Source organism: Nerophis lumbriciformis, linkage group LG16, assembly GCF_033978685.3.
Source record: "Nerophis lumbriciformis linkage group LG16, RoL_Nlum_v2.1, whole genome shotgun sequence".
Lineage (NCBI taxonomy): Eukaryota > Metazoa > Chordata > Actinopteri > Syngnathiformes > Syngnathidae > Nerophis > Nerophis lumbriciformis.
This window is the reverse complement of record NC_084563.2, coordinates 32359703-32377343: the sequence shown is the minus strand read 5'-3', so window position 1 is coordinate 32377343 and position 17641 is coordinate 32359703. Positions and strand designations below refer to the sequence as shown.

Genomic DNA, 17641 nt, shown 5'->3' with positions numbered 1-17641 from the left:
CCAATTTAGATTACCGCCATCGGCGCGAACGAGACCTTTCCAACGGTATAACATATGTGAGGGTTCGTTGGCCGGTTCGACTCGTATTAAACGAAAGGGTTGGCCATTATAAAGGTGCGTCCCCATTCAATTGGCCCATTTTTTTTGTTTATTCGTGAATAGCATCGCCATGGTAACACAAAATGTTCCCAATTTAGATTCCCGCCATCGGCGCGAACGAGACCTTTCCGACGGTATAACATATGTGGCGTTGGTTGGCCGGTTTGTCTCGCAATAGACAAAAGGTGCGTACCCATTAAATTGGCCCATTTTTTGGGTTGTTCGTGAATAGCGCTGCCATGGTAACACAAAATGTTCCCAATTTAGATTACCGCCATCGGCGCGAACGAGACCTTTCCAACGGTATAACATATGTGGGGGTTTGTTGGCCGGTTCGACTCATATTAAACGAAAGGGTTCGCCATTATAAAGGTGCGTCCCCATTCAATTGGCCCATTTTTTTTGTTTATTCGTGAATAGCGTCGCCATGGTAGAACGAAATGTTTGCAACTTAAAATACGCCCGTTGGCGCGAACGAGATCTTTCCGACGGTATAACATATGTGGGGGTTCGTTGGCTGGTTCGACTCGTATTAGACAAAAGGTGCGTACCCATTAAATCGGCCCATTTTTTGGGTTGTTCGTGAATAGCGCTGCCATGGTAACACAAAATGTTCCCAATTTGGATTTCCGCCATCGGCCCGAACGAGACCTTTCTGACGGTATAACATATGTGGGGGTTCGTTGGCCGGTTCGACTCGTATTAGACGAAAGGGTTCGCCTTTATAAAGGTGCGTTCCCATTCAATTGGCCCATTTTTTTTGTTTATTCGTGAATAGCGTCGCCATGGTAGAACGAAATGTTCGCAACTTAAAATACGCCCGTCGGCGCGAACGAGACCTTTCCCACGGTATAACATATGTGGGGGTTCGTTGGCCGGTTCGACTCGTATTAGACAAAAGGTGCGTACCCATTAAATCGGCCCATTTTTTGGGTTGTTCGTGAATAGCGCTGCCATGGTAACACAAAATGTTCCCAATTTGGATTTCCGCCATCGGCGCGAACAAGACCTTTCCGACGGTATAACATAAGTGGGGGTTTGTTGGCCGGTTCGACTCGTATTAGACGAAAGGGTTCGCCATTATAAAGGTGCGTCCCCATTCAATTGGCCCATTTTTTTTGTTTATTTGTGAATAGCGTCGCCATGGTAGAACGAAATGTTTGCAACTTAAAATACCCCCGTCGGCGCGAACGAGACCTTTCCGACGGTATAACATATGTGGGGGTTAGTTGGCCGGTTCGACTCGTATTAGACAAAAAGTGCGTACCCATTAAATCGGCCCATTTTTGGGGTTGTTCGTGAATAGCGCTGCCATGGTAACACGAAATGTTCCCAATTTAGATTTCCACCATCGGCACAAAACGAGACCTTTCAGACGGTATAACATATGCAGGGGTTCGTTGGCCGGTTCGTCTCGTATTAAACGAAAGGGTTCGCCATTATAAAGGTGCGTCCCCATTCAATTGGCCCATTTTTTGTTTATTCATGAATAGCGTCGCCATGGTACAACAAAATGTTCGCAACTTAAAATACGCCCATCGGCGCGAACAAGACCTTTCCAACGGTATAACATATGTGGGGGTTTGTTGGCCAGTTTGACTCGTATTAAACGAAAGGGTTCGCCATTATAAAAGGTGCGTCCCCATTCAATTGGCCCATTTTTTTTGTTTATTCATGAATAGCGTCGCCATGGTAGAACGAAATGTTCGCAACTTAAAATACGCTCGTCGGCGCGAACGAGACCTTTCCGACGTTATAACATATGTGGGGGTTCGTTGGCCGGTTCGACTCGTATTAGACAAAAGGTGCGTACCCATTAAATCGGCCCATTTTTGGGGTTGTTCGTGAATAGCGCTGCCTTGGTAACACGAAATGTTCCCAATTTAGATTTCCACCATCGGCACAAAACAAGACCTTTCCGATGGTATAACATATGTGGGGGTTCGTTGGCCGGTTTGTCTCGTAGTGGACGTAAGAGAAACGTGCGGAACAAGAATAATAAAGTTTAAAGTATGAGCAATAATAATATGCCCCAAATTGTAATCCATAATTAAGACTAATAAATGACTTACGTCAGTTTAAGTCTCTTGGTGTGTCCTGGTATAACCGGCACGAAGATCATCTTCACACCATGGACCACCATCGTGGGTTCAATTCCGTACTTCTCCTGAAATACAACAGAAATGGACGGAACTTAAATACAACAAAGTTATTACATTTTCAGTAAAAACACGTCCAAGAACGGATGTACAGTTACGGGGTGGACTAAATAGGAACACGGGTCAGGTCGCCACGTTGGAGAAAAGGTAAACATGGAGGAGAAAAATAGGTAGTCCCAAATTAAACACCTGGGGGAGGGTTTAGTTTGAGACCAGGAAAACACCTTGAGCAAAGCACATACTGTATATACGTGTCATGACATAAGACTCGCTACGCGGGCATCCAGCCTGAAGCAGCCGCCACCAGGGGCGCTGCTTCGTTTTTTGTCGTGCCACGTGGGGTGAAGCATGGGATTCACCTCACGCCACACCCCAGGGGTATTTTACGTGTGTAAAATACCCCTGAGGTGTGGCGTGAGGCGAATCCCATGCATGGGCGAATCCTATCCTTGTTCCGTGACCTTGGTGGAGTTTTATCGCAATAACGCAGTAAGTCAACAAACAGGTGTGTGTCAGGTGAGGAGCTTGTAGCGTCTTCTGTCCTTTTTGGGAGAATTTTCAAGCAAGGACTATGCACGGCATTACAGCCAGGGAAAACAATCCAGATTAGAATGTTTAAGTTTGAGCCGGCGAAAACAAATGTCAACTTTTCACTCTGTCTATTTCCGGTCTTCCAAATTCATCATACTATGCCATGCAGAGCAGATAGCATATCCAAGATTATGTCCAGTTTGCGATTTAGTCCAAAATCACAAAAGTCTAAGTGCCCATCCTTCAGTCATTTGTGGCACCTTGAGGGTACCTTGCACGGCTGCCAGAATCTTCAAACTCGTCGACACACCAGGGCAACACTTACTCCAATCAGCAGATGTCCTGTTATCATGATTCCTAATAGATAAATATCTTCAACATCCTCGACTGGACGAATCACTAGGGACACGACCAGGAGTCTAGCAACTACTATTAAACAGGACAGACCAGTTCCCCCGAACCCAAGCTTCTCCTCGAGAAGATCTTGTCCATTTTGTTGAGAGACCAGTTGATCAGTTTAGATTGTGGAGAGCAGTGCAAAAACAGGCTCCAAGAAAGTTAGGACGAGGCAAAACAAGGAAGCAAAGTAGAAGATCGGGGAGGAGGAAGGGAAGGTGAAAAAAGGACATTATAGAAGAAGTGTTCCTCACCCTGACTGCATTTATGAAGTCTGACAGGGTGAAGTCCTGGTGGCCGGTGATGGTCCAGCAGTCCCAGATGGAGAAGTAAATGTCGTCTCTGAAATAGACGACATGTTTCAACATTACACTCATCGCTCGTTTATCGCTGTTAATTGAGTGAATTTCCGCAAAGTGGGAATCATTAATTAAAAATCTAATATTTTCACAACTAGAGCATTAAAAACATGTTTATGACCTTCTAATTACTTTTTTCAGCATTATGAGAGCCTGGACATGAAATAACACCTTTTACATTCTTTTAACCCTTGTGTAATGTACATGTGGGTCTGATGGACCCCTTGCATTTTGTGGCTTTTAATGCCTCACAATCAAACACTTTTATGTTAAAATACTGAACACATGTTACCTTATCCCAATAAACATCTGTTCAGTTTTTATTTATAAATAAACAATTAAATAATAATTGGTGAAGTAAGTTATATTTCATATGATGAGATGAGTAAGATTATTTTGAGAATGAATGAATGAACGAATGGATGGATGAAATAAATTGAGAATGTTTATCATGGTTCTTCTTCTTTGTACTTTGTAAACACTTTAAGTTTGAAGAGTTTCTTGAAGTGGATCATATTAGTACATTGTTTGATTGCTTTGCTTAATCCATTCCATACTTTAATTCCACATACTGATATACTGAAGGTCTTAAAGGGGAACATTATCACCAGACCTATGTAAGCGTCAATATATACCTTGATGTTGCAGAAAAAAGACCATATATTTTTTTAACCAATTTCCGAACTCTAAATGGGTAAATTTTGGCGAATTAAACGCCTTTCTATTATTCGCTCTCGGAGCGAAACATCGGGAAGCAATCCGCCATTTTCTAAAACACATTACAAACACCGAGTCAAATCAGCTCTGTTATTTTCCGTTTTTTTCGACTGTTTTCCGTACCTTGGAGACATCATGCCTCGTCGGTGTGTTGTCGGAGGGTGTAACAACACGAACAGGGACGGATTCAAGTTGCACCAGTGGCCCAAAGATGCTAAAGTGGCAAGAAATGGACGTTTGTTCCGCACACTTTACCGACGAAAGCTATGCTACGACAGAGATGGCAAGAATGTGTGGATATCCTGCGACACTCAAAGCAGATGCATTTCCAACTGGACTGGACAGATCAGCTTTCAGGAAAAGAGTGCGGATGAGGGTATGTCTACAGAATATATTAATTGATGAAAACTGGGCTGTCTGCACTCTCAAAGTGCATGTTGTTGCCAAATGTATTTCATATGCTGTAAACCTAGTTCATAGTTGTTAGTTTCCTTTAATGCCAAACAAACACATACCAATCGTTGGTTAGAAGGCGATCGCCGAATTCGTCCTTGCTTTCTCCCGTGTCGCTGGCTGTCGTGTCGTTTTCGTCGGTTTCGCTTGCATACGGTTCAAACCGATATGGCTCAATAGCTTCAGTTTCTTTTTCAATTTCGTTTTCGCTACCTGCCTCCACACTGCAACCATCCGTTTCAATACATGCTTAATCTGTTGAATCGCTTAAACCCGAGTCTGAATCCGAGCTAATGTCGCTATAATTTGCTGTTCTATCCGCCATGTTTGTTTGTATCGGCATCACTATGTAACGTCACAGGAAAATGGACGGGTGTATATAACGATGGTTAAAATCAGGCACTTTGAAGCTTTTTTAGGGATATTGCGTGGTGGGTAAAATTTTGAAAAAAACTTCGAAAAATAAAATAAGCCACTGGGAACTGATTTTTAATGGTTTTAACCCTTCTGAAATTGTGATAATGTTCCCCTTTAAAAACTAGATTTTGACGCACTTCGTCTTTCTGCAGACAATGTGGATTAACTGATTTTTCTGGCAAAAAACATGAAGATTGAGTGAAAGTCACCAGGGTTAAAGGCTGGGGGGGGGGGAAGAAAAGTTAATCTGAGGCTGAGTTGACTTGACTTTTTATATGTAGAAGAAAAGTTTTTTCATTTTATTTAATCTGAGCAACAACTTGAGGCAGTTTAATGTTGATTAACGTGGACCCCGACTTAAACAAGTTGAAAAACTTATTGGGGTGTTACCATTTAGTGGTCAATTGTACGGAATATGTACTGTACTGTGCAATCTACTAATAAAAGTCTCAATCAATCAATCAAAAAAAGCACTTTATATGTAGAAAGGTTTTGTTAAGAAACCATTCTGAGCCTTATCTTATTTAGTTTTTATTTGATATATGTTGACCACATGAACCCTGGCAATGGACCCTGTGTGTATATGTATGTTATTGTTATCCTTAGCATTCATGACTGCCTGCTGTTGCACTGATCAGCAGGCTCACATCCGTCACACACACAGCTATTCGTATTTTTGGGCAGAATTATTATAGTGTTCCCAATGTTAAAAGGATAAAGTCATTGTTTACAAATTTGGTAAATAAATAACCAAAAAAATGTATATTTTGTTGTTTTCTTACTGTACCGAAAATGAACCGAACCGTGACCTCTAAACCAGGGATCTCGGAGGGTGTGTCAGTCGATCACCAGCCAGGCATTAAAAAAATAGTCCTAAAAATGAGCGATCATAAATCTTCACTATGACGTCACTTTCGTCACTTGATTGACATTCACGGCACCCGAGGGTCTTCTGAAATGACGCGGACTGCTGCCAGCTCATTCAAATTACCGACTGGAAGGCGAGAAACACTTTATTTCAACAGACTCTGGCGCCGTACCTGTCGTCAAAACTCCAAAGACCGACTGCACAGTTGCGCTAACAAAATAACACTCTCAGAAAGCTGGCGTGCACAAGCTAGCAAGCTACGGAGTTTGCCGACAATGTATTTCTTGTAAAGTGTATACAAAGGAGTACGGAAGCTGGACAAATAAGATGCCAAAAACCAACCACTTTCATGTGGTATTGAACAGAAAGGAGGACTTTTTTTCTCCTCCATTCGAAAATGCGGACGTATCAGCACCACTGTCTGATTCCAATCAATGCAAGTCATCAGAATCAGGTAATACACCAACTTGTATTCTTGTCTTCATGAAAGAAAGGAGAAAGAAAGGAATCTATATGTGTTAAACATGCTTGTATTATCTTTAAACACCTTTAACTTGTTAACAATATTAACTATATGTGTTAAACATGCTTGTATTATCTTTAAACACCTTTAAGTTGTTAACAATATTAACTATATGTATTAAACATTATTGTATTATCATTAAACACCTTTAATTTATTAACAATATTAACTATGTGTTAAACATGCTTGTATTATCATCAAACACCTTTATTTTGTTAACAATATTAACTATATGTGTTAAACATGCTTGCATTATCTTTAAATACCTTTAACTTGTTAACAATATTAACTATATGTGTTAAACATGCTTGCATTATCATTACACACCTTTAACTTGTTAACAAAAACATATATTTCATAAATAAGTAAATATAAATTATATATACAGTGGGGCAAAAAAGTATTTAGTCAGCCACCAATTGTGCAAGTTCTCCCACTTAAAATGATGACAGAGGTCTGTAATTTTCATCATAGGTACACTTCAACTGTGAGAGACAGAATGTGAAAAAAAAATCCAGGAATTCACATTGTAGGATTTTTAAAGAATTTATTTGTAAATTATGGCGGAAAATAAGTATTTGGTCAATAACAAAAATTCAACTCAATACTTTGTAATATAACCTTTGTTGGCAATAACAGAGGTCAAACAATTACTATAGGTCTTTACCAGGTTTGCACACACAGTAGCTGGTATTTTGGCCCATTCCTCCATGCAGATCTTCTCGAGAGCAGTGATGTTTTGGGGCTGTCGCCGAGCAACACGGACTTTCAACTCCCTCCACAGATTTTCTATGGGATTGAGGTCTGGAGACTGGCTAGGCCATTCCAGGACTTTCAAATGCTTCTTACGGAGCCACTCCTTCGTTGCCCGGGCGATGTGTTTGGGATCATTGTCATGCTGGAAGCTTTCATCTTCAAAGCGCTCACTGATGGAAGGAGGTTTTGGCTCAAAATCTCACGATACATGGCCCCATTCATTCTTTCCTTAACACGGATCAGTCGGCCTGTCCCCTTAGCAGAAAAACAGCCGCAAAGCATGATGTTTCCACCCCCATGCTTCACAGTAGGTATGGTGTTCTTGAGATGCAACTCAGTATTCTTCTTCCTCCAAACACGACGGGTTGAGTTTATACCAAAAAGTTCTATTTTGGTTTTATCTGACCACATGACATTCTCCCAATCCTCTGCTGTATCATCCATGTGCTCTCTGGCAAACTTCAGACGGGCCTGGACATGCACTGGCTTAAGCAGGGGGACACGTCTGGCACTGCAGGATTGGATTCCCTGTCGGCGTAGTGTGTTACTGATGGTAACCTTTGTTACTTTGGTCCCAGCTCTCTGCAGGTCATTCACCAGGTCCCCCCGTGTGGTTCTGGGATTTTTACTCACCGTTCTCATGATAATTTTTACCCCACGGGATGAGATCTTGTGTGGAGCCCCAGATCGAGGGAGATTATCAGTGGTCTTGTATGTATTCAATTTTCTGATAATTGCTCCTACAGTTGATTTTTTCACACCAAGCCGCTTGCCTATTGTAGATTCACTCTTCACAGTCTGGTGCAGGTCTACAATTCTTTTCCTGGTGTCCTTCGACAGCTCTTTGGTCTTGGCCATAGTGGAGTTTGGAGTTTGACTGTTTGAGGCTGTGGACAGGTGTCTTTTATACAGATAACGAGTTCAAACAGGTGCCATTAATACAGGTAGCGAGTGGAGGACAGAAGAGCTTCTTAAAGAAAAAGTTACAGGTCTGTGAGAGCCAGAGATCTTCCTTGTTTGAAGTGACCAAATACTTATTTTCCACCATAATTTACAAATAAATTCTTTAAAATTCCTACAATGTGAATTCCTGGATTTTTTTTTCACATTCTGTCTCTCACAGTTGAAGTGTACCTATGATGAAAATTACAGACCTCTGTCATCATTTTAAGTGGGAGAACTTGCACAATTGGTGGCTGACTAAATACTTTTTTGCCCCACTGTATGAATGAGGTATATCTCCACGACTTGATCAATTGAAAAGTAGCTCGTCTGCAGAAAAAGTGTGAGCACCCCTGCTCTAAACCGAGGTACGTACCGAACCAAAATGTTTGTGTACCGTTACACCCTTGAAAAGTGTACTTGCTGTTGGTACCTGATGAGTGTCCGCTTAACGGGAGCAGGCTCAGTAAACACCACCACAGGAAGGGCCAAGTTGAAAAAGCAGTTCTTCAAAGACTCAAAGCCGTAGCCTCCAGCGATCTTGATCAGCTCCAGCGCCACCTAACACCAAGGCCAACAATCCTTCATGTATTTGCAGTCTTCATTTTCTTGACTAAAAATGTGTCTTCGTAAACGCCGACGACCTATTTTCCCAGACTATGACAGGTCATGTTGTGAATTTTGTTTTTGAGAAGCGCTTCAATAAAAGTGGTTATTCAAAGATGCGTTAACCTTCATGCAACATTTACTGTTGAGTCGACTAAAATGTGAAATTGACTTGACTAAACCAAAACACTTTAGACCAGTGGTCCCCAACCACCGGTCCGGTCCGTGACGCATTTGCTACCGGGCCGTAGAGAAACATTAAATAATTTATAAAAGACTGCATTTTCTCCGACTTAACTTTGGCCTGTCCCACTAGACCAGGGGTGTCAAACTTGTTTTCATTGGGGGCCACGCCGCAGTCATGGCTGCCAGCAGAGGGCCGCTTGTAACAGTAAATAATTAATGAATTTGCCTATGAATTAAAAACTTTTTTTTTTAAATTTATTTACGTTTACCACAGTTTTTACAGAAAAAAACTGGCAGCTTAGTTGCCAGACTTTTACTGTAAAATATATGGTTTTTCTTTTTTCATTATCAATCAATCAATCAATGTTTATTTATACAGCCCTAAATCACAAGTGTCTCAAAGGGCTGCACAAGCCACAACGACATCCGCGGTACAGAGCCCACACAAGGCATTATTATTTTTTACAACATAACGGAAATAGAAATACAGTGCTTCTGTTTAATTTTATTTTGTCATCTTAGCTGCCAGTTTTTTACTATAATAAAATGTGGCACCATAAAATCATCAACTGTGGATTTTACAGTAAAAAAAAACAAAAAACTGACTGCTCAGTCGACATAATTTTACTGTAAAAAAACAAACATTGGTCGTTTTGTTTCAAATTACAGTAAAATGCTGTAAAAAAAAAAAAAAACTCCCTAAATTTTACAGTAAAATCTATTGGTCATTTTTATAGTGTACAATTTGATGGATAACTCGAAATCATAAGTTAAGCAGATATTTAAGTGTTTTTTTGGATTTTGGCCAACAAATAATATAATATTTGTTGCAATATTGGACACTAGTTTTTTCCCTGTCAAACTACAACAAAAAAACCTAATACCTTTAGTAAGAAAATAAGAAAGTATTATTTCCAGGCTTTAGCGGGCCATGCAAGGCCCGCGGGCCTTGAGTTTGGCACCTGTGCACGAGACACACCAATGAGCTTGTTTATAGATGTACAATAAAACTCCTCATAGGAAGTTGCCATTTGTTATAACTTTGTGAGTTGATGCTATGCACATTAATGAACATATCAGATAGAAAAGTGACAGATTGTAGCCAAAGGCTGATTTCCATCTGCATTTCATTGCAAAGAAACACTCCCAGGGCTCCCACTAATTCAGCGTTATAGTGACTTGTATATTTCATGCACTTATTCTTGCTGTGATTATCTGGCACAAGTGGAAAGCTGGTCCCTGAAAATAATGCCTACATTAAACCGGTCCGTGGTGAAAAAAAGGTTGGGGACCACTGCTTTAGACCAGTGGTCCCCAACCTTTTTGTCAACGCTTGAAAATTTGTCCCACGGACCCGGGGGCGGGGGGGTATTTTTTTTTGTTCATAAAGAAATACAATCATGTGTGCTTACGGACTGTATCCCTGCAGACTGTATTGATCTATATTAATATATAATGTATATATTGTGTTTTTATGTTGATTTAATACAAACCCTGTTTCCATATGAGTTGGGAAATTGTGTTAGATGTAAATATAAACGGAATACAATGATTTGCAAATCATTTTCAACCCATATTCAGTTGAATATGCTACAAAGACAACATATTTGATGTTCAAACTGATAAACATTTTTTTTTTTTCCAAATACCGGTAATCAACTTTAGAATTTGATGCCAGCAACACGTGACAAAGAAGTTGGGAACAGTGGCAATAAATACTGATAAAGTTGAGGAATGCTCATCAAACACTTATTTGGAACATCCCACAGGTGAACAGGCAAATTGGGAACAGGTGGGTGCCATGATTGGGTATAAAAGTAGATTCCATGCTCAGTCATTCACAAACAATGATGGGGCGAGGGTCACCACTTTGTCAACAAATGCGTGAGCAAATTGTTGAACAGTTTAAGAAAAAACTTTCTCAACCAGCTATTGCAAGGAATTTAGGGATTTCACCATCTACAGTCCATAATAACATCAAAGGGTTCAGAGAATCTGGAGAAATCACTGCACGTAAGCAGCTAAGCCCGTGACCTTCAATCCCTCAGGCTGTACTGCATCAACAAGCGACATCAGTGTGTAAAGGATATCACCACATGGGCTCAGGAACACTTCAGAAACCCAATGTTAGTAACTACAGTTGGTTGCTACATCTGTAAGTGCAAGTTAAAACTCTCTTTTGCAAGGCGACAACCGTTTATCAACAACACCCAGAAACGCCGTCGGCTTCGCTGGGCCTGAGCTCATCTAAGATGGACTGATACAAAGTGGAAAAGTGTTCTGTAGTCTGACGAGTCCACATTTCAAATTGTTTTTGGAAACTGTGGACGTCGTGTCCTCCGGACCAAAGAGGAAAAGAACCATCCGGATTGTTATAGGCGCAAAGTGTAAAAACCAGCATGTGTGATGGTATGGGGGTGTATTAGTGCCCAAGACATGGGTAACTTACACATCTGTGAAGGCGCCATTAATCTGAAAGGTACATACAGGTTTTGGAACAACATGTGTTGCCATCCAGGCAACGTTACCATGGACGCCCCTGCTTATTTCAGCAAGACAATGCCAAGCCACATGTTAAATCAACATGGCTTCATAGTAAAAGAGTGCGGGTACTAGACTGGCCTGCCTGTAGTCCAGACCTGTCTCCCATTGAAAATGTGTGGCGCATTATGAAGCCTAAAATAGCACAACGGAGACCCCCGGACTGTTGAACAACTTAAGCTGTACATCAAGCAAGAATGGGAAATAATTCTACCTGAGAAGCTTAAAAAATGTGTCTCCTCAGTTCCCAAACGTTTACTGAGTGTTGTTAAAAGGAAAGGCCATGTAACACAGTGGTGAACATGCCCTTTCCCAACTACTTTGGCACATGTTGCAACCATGTGAAATTCTAAGTTAATTATTATTTGCAAAAAAAAAAAAGTTTATGAATTTGAACATCAAATATCTTGTCTTTAAAGTTAAAGTTAAAAGTTAAAGTACCAATGATTGTCACACACACACTAGGTGTGGCGAGATTATTCTCTGCATTTGACCCATCACCCTTGATCACCCCTTGGGAGGCGAGGGGAGCAGCGGGCAGCAGCGGTGGCCGCGCCCGGGAATCATTTTGGTGATTTAACCCCCAATTCCAACCCTTGATGCTGAGTGCCAAGCAGGGAGGTAATGGGTCCCATTTTTATAGTCTTTGGTATGACTCGGCCGGGGTTTGAACTCACAACCTACCGATCTCAGGGCGGACACTCTAACCACTAGGCCACTGAGTAGGTCTAGGTGTGGTGAGATTATTCTCTGCATTTGACCCATCACCCTTGATCACCCCCTGGGAGGCGAGGGGAGCAGCGGGCAGCAGCGGTGGCCGCGCCCGGGAATCATTTTGGTGATTTAACCCCCAATTCCAACCCTTGATGCTGAGTGCCAAGCAGGGAGGTAATGGGTCCCACTTTATAGTGCATTCAATTGAATATGGGTTGAAAAGGATTCGCAAATCATTGTATTCTGTTTATATTTACATCTAACACAATTTCCTAACTCATATGGAAACGGGATTTGTAAAATAAAAAATCGGTCCACGGACCGGTACCGCGCCACGACCCGGTGGTTGGGGACCACTGCTTTAGACGACTAAAACATGACTCAAACTGAAATACATTTTTGACAAAAACTCAACTAAAAACTGCTGACAAATTCAACACTTGACGATAACGAATGCAAACATTTTTAGTCAACAAAATTAAGACTGACAGATCGTCGAGCTTCTCCTTACCAGTCCCGCCACGCCGGCCGTTGCCGTGGCGATGGCGGGGATGATCTTGCCGGCGATGCGTTTGGTCTTGAAGCGGTCGGCGGGCTCGATGGAGTACATGTTGGCCCTGAGGGCGGACGCCGACGTGACGAAGTCCACGTGGCCGTTGCTGTCGTCGTCCTTCTCGAACTCCAGCGCCGTCATCCGTAACATCTCTAGACGTGGCAGCAGGACACAGACACTCTGACTCCTTAGCAGGGTTTGGCAGGTGCCAGCAAATGGAGTCATTTTTAAACAATCTAATGCCCATGTCCTAGGGCTGGACAATTCATTGAACTTTTATTTCGATTATGGCTTCTGTGGAGGATGCATATGTGTTTAAGAGTTACCGTATTTTCCGCACCATAAGGCGCCCTGGGTTATAAGCCGCACCTTCAATGAACGGCATATTTCAAAACTTTGTCCACCTATAAGCCGCCCCGTGTTGTAAGCCGCATCTAACTGCGCTAAAGGAATGTCAAAAACAGTCAGATAGGTCAGTCAAACTTTAATAATATATTAAAAACCAGCGTTCTAACAACTCTGTTCACTCCCAAAATGTACGCAAATGTGCAATCACAAACATAGTAAAATTCAAAATAGTGCAGAGCAATAGCAACATAATGTTGCTCGAACGTTAATGTCACAACACACAAAATAAACATAACGCTCACTTTCTGAAGCTATTCTTCATTCATAAATCCCTCGAATTCTTCTCCTTCGGTGTCCGAATTGAAAAGTTGGGCAAATGTGGGATCCAAAATGGCCGGCTCCGTCTCGTCGAAGTAATCGGAGTCAGTGTCGCTGTTGTCCAGCAGTTCTGTGAATCCTGCCTTCCGGAAAGCTCGGACCACAGTTGTGACCGAAATATCTGCCCAGGCATTTACGATCCACTGGCAGATAGTGGCGTATGTCGTCTGGCGCTGTCTCCCTGTCTTGGTGAACGTCACGTGTGTTCGCCTTCTGTCATCCACTGTTCCCACGCAGTTAGCAGTCTAGCTTCGAATGCCCTGTTGACACCAATATCTAGCGGCTGGAGGTCTTTTGTCAATCCACCCGGAATGACGGCGAGTATTGAATTAAGCGCGTAAGCGTGTCTCTTAATGTGATGTTATGAGCTAGCAAATATAACAACTACACTACCCAGCATGCAACGATAGTGACGAGCATGCGCGGTAGCCCTGAGAAGCGTTGTTGTATGCTGGCAGTTAGAATGTGGTTATGAGCACGCTGTGAGTAAACGTTGAGAACTCAGTTAACACGCCTCGTCTGCATTATTTATAATTAGACAGACAACACACTTAATAGGAGCCATTTTGGGGTCTTTACATAAACACACAAATGGAAATGAAACGTCACATATCCCAGCATGCACCGCGCGCTTCTTCTTCTTCTACGGGGAAAAAAGATGGCGGCTGTTTACCGTAGTTGCGAGACCGAAACTTTATGAAAATTAATATTAATATTAACCCATATATAAGGCGCACCGGATTATAAGGCGCACTGTCAGCTTTTGAGAAAATTTGTGGTTTTTAGGTGCGCCTTATAGTGCGGAAAATACGGTATTTCTTTTTACATAGCCATGTTTAGAGTATCTTGTACTTTTCCTTTGGATATTCTACCAGTTTCTTTAGACATTTCAGATGCCTGGTTAGTGTCTTCACCCTTGGAATGTGAAGACAACCTCCACGTCTCTCTCCTTATCAGTGTTGACGGGGGAGATGGGGGCTTTCTTTGTGTGAAAAGAGTGGGCTTTTCCGTTTGAATGTCAGATCAACTAGAGTAGCCGATATGAATGTATCGATTAAGTTGATCTCCTGAAATTTCAGTAAAACTTGAAAATATTCCAATTCTGTCTTGATGGTCCTTCTTACTCAGCATATATGTCATCGAAAGAATTTGGGATTGACCAGTAACTTAGATTCCCTGGGAGGAAGAGCTGGTCTGACGCAACACTTCTCACGATTATTAAAATATAATCGAGAAACAACGATAATTGGGCCGCGAAACGTGCATGCAAATTCCGGAGCTTGTGACGGTGAAACAGATGAGGAGCGAATGAGCGAAAAAAGAGAGCATGTCTAGTAGAAGTTTGGGATGTCACCATGGTTACTACTTTTTGACACAGCGCTAGTATGCCTAATCAATAATCGCTAAACTCAATAAAATACGTAGGGCATATTTGATTTCCACATTGACGTAATTGCGGACGGACTAGTGTTGTCTCGATACCAAAATGTATTTTGATACATAAGTGTGTGTATATATATATATATATATATATATATATATATATATATATATATATATATATATATATATATATTACACACGCACACACACATGTACAGTACAGGCCAAAAGTTTGGACACACCTTCTCCTCAATCAATGCGTTTTCTTTATTTTCATGACTATTTACATTTTAGATTGTCACTGAAGGCATCAAAACTATGAATGAACACATGTGGACTTATGTACTTAACAAAAAAAGGTGAAATAACTGAAAACATGTTTTGTATTCTAGTTTCTTCAAAATAGCCACCCTTTGCTCTAATTCCTTTTTTGCACACTCTTGGCATTCTCTCGATGAGCTTCAAGAGGCAGTCACCTGAAATGGTTCTCACTTCACAGGTGTCATAGTTGTGATGCCTTCAGTGACAATCAAGAAAACGCATTGAAATGAGAAGGTGTGTCCAAACCTTTGGCCTGTACTGTATATATTGGTAAATGCATGCATTTACATGCTTAACAGTACTATGATTTTGACAGACACTCTAGAGTCCTTTCTTGCGTTTCTATGTCTCAAGATCGATTTCTTGTTTTTGTTTTTTTGTTTTCTTTTCTCTATTTGACATGTACAAAGTGAATGTGGAAAGGGTAGCCATAATAAGCTTTTGGCCTATACCTTTTTGGTCAGGAAATGTAAACCGACACTTTTATTTATTTATCTGCTATGTACTTGAAGAGTACTGTTTACATGAACTAATGACCAAATACAAATCCATTGAAATGAAATTAAAAAAGGAAAATTTGCTTGGGAAAATAATGTACTGCTTATTCGTCCCTGACATACTCTGCCCCGGGCTGAGCCAAAAAATGTTGAAACGATCAATTAAAACAGCTAGCAAGAACAATCCATACACTCACAACACATTTCATCTGCTTGTGTTGTTGTGAACGACATCATGGATGTAACAACAATGTACAAACAGCGGTCACAATTTAAGGGGCTCTCTCAATTTTCTTTTTTACTCGTCAAGCTGAGAACAACAGCACATCACACTTCCCCCTTCACAATAATAGCGCGGTGTGCCACATCCGGTCCGGCTGTGCTAACAAAATAAATGTTTCAAAAAAGTACATTGCACAAGAATGATGTACTTATTGATACATTTACACAATTATTATGCTTTGATCTAAAATACTGGTCAACAATGTCCAAAAATGTATTGCAACAATTTTTTTTGCTTTTAATTAACAAACATTTTATTTATGGTGGTAAAATAATTCTCAAAAGGTAAAAAACTAAATTAAAAACAATTAAAACGGAAAAACAGAATGTTATTGTTTTATATTGTTATTGCTATTATTATTATTTAACTTGTTGTTGTTGTTTATTTGTTACTAATTTATATCCAGGTATTTTAAAACTACATTTAAAGTTGAGGTTTGGTGGTACAATAAATACTTACGTTTTCTAATTACCGTATTTTTCAGACTATAAGTCGTAGTTTTTTTCATAGTTTGGCCGGGCTCCAGTGCGATTTATATATGTTTTTTTCCTTCTTTATTATGCATTTTCGCCAGGTGCGACTTATACTCCGGTGCGACTTATACTCCGAAAAATACGGTAATGAAGAAGTGTGTAATTAATCGTGATTACAATATCAACCAAAAATAATTGTGGTTATTATTCTTGCCATAATCGTCCAGCCCTACTGCAGATTGTTATTATATATAGTCGAAGGCTTACAATTGTCTGTATAGACAAAATTTGACAATGATAATGTTGAACAGTTGAAAAGTTTATATTAATTGTGGCCAAATCTAGCACTGATGTAATCATAATATACAACAACAATGCAAGTAACCCTTTCAAACGCAATCATATTTTTCATTATTGCAGTACTTTGTACCATTGTGGTTGGAAGGTCAATAATTTAATTATGCTAAATAGGTGAACAAACATAAAAATCTATTTTAGCAAAAATTGCAGTTAAATAAATATTGAACATCTTGAAGTGCAGTTTTTTTTCCCCCAATTGGAATAACTGGGTCGGGTGGTTTGTTTTGTTGTCTTTTTTGTTGCAAATGCCATCGCGACGTACATGCTAGTTCGTCCGTGTTGATGGGCTCATATTGCTCATTCAGTTTGAAGATGAAATATTCCCACACATTGGCTTTAAAATCAACTTTTGTTACTTAGCAGTGCTTCTCAGTCGCGACTCGCGAGGCGCTGACAATGAATTCCGTGTGTAAGCTCGGGGCACCGACTGCTCCTTCGGAAACAAAGATTGTGAATGACTGACAAGAGGCTTCACTCTGTTCATTAAATTGTACTGTCAAATAAACGAGGTTGGCTTCTGATAGCGATGCACAGGGTGAGACCTCCTGAATCAATTTTGAAAGCCAAAAAACAAAGAAAAGAAAAAAACGCATACTTAGCAATTTATTGATGCTGGCAAAGTTATCAAGTTCATTTTCACTTATCGTTCATTTGATTGACTTTTCGGGCCAGGCCTACAATTGTATGAATTTGTAATGCCCATGGACATCGTATTTAATGCTTTTTAATGCCATCTAAGGCCTTATTTTTCGAAATAATTGCAATTCTTATTTGTGAC

General features: G+C 40.6%; 1 protein-coding gene across 4 annotated transcripts in view; it reads right to left on the bottom strand.

Annotated features, from left to right (window-relative positions):
- The window catches only part of uba6 (ubiquitin like modifier activating enzyme 6), a 138368-nt gene that overhangs the window by 32750 nt on the left and 87977 nt on the right, over window positions 1-17641 (bottom strand). For all 4 annotated transcript variants that reach the window (XM_061977021.1, XM_061977023.1, XM_061977024.1 and 1 more), the window contains 4 exons: window positions 12779-12972; window positions 8654-8781; window positions 3440-3527; window positions 2172-2266 (listed from right to left, as the gene is read on the bottom strand). In XM_061977021.1, the coding sequence (XP_061833005.1) occupies window positions 2172-2266; window positions 3440-3527; window positions 8654-8781; window positions 12779-12972 (505 nt within the window). The remainder of the gene's footprint in view (window positions 1-2171; window positions 2267-3439; window positions 3528-8653; window positions 8782-12778; window positions 12973-17641) is intronic.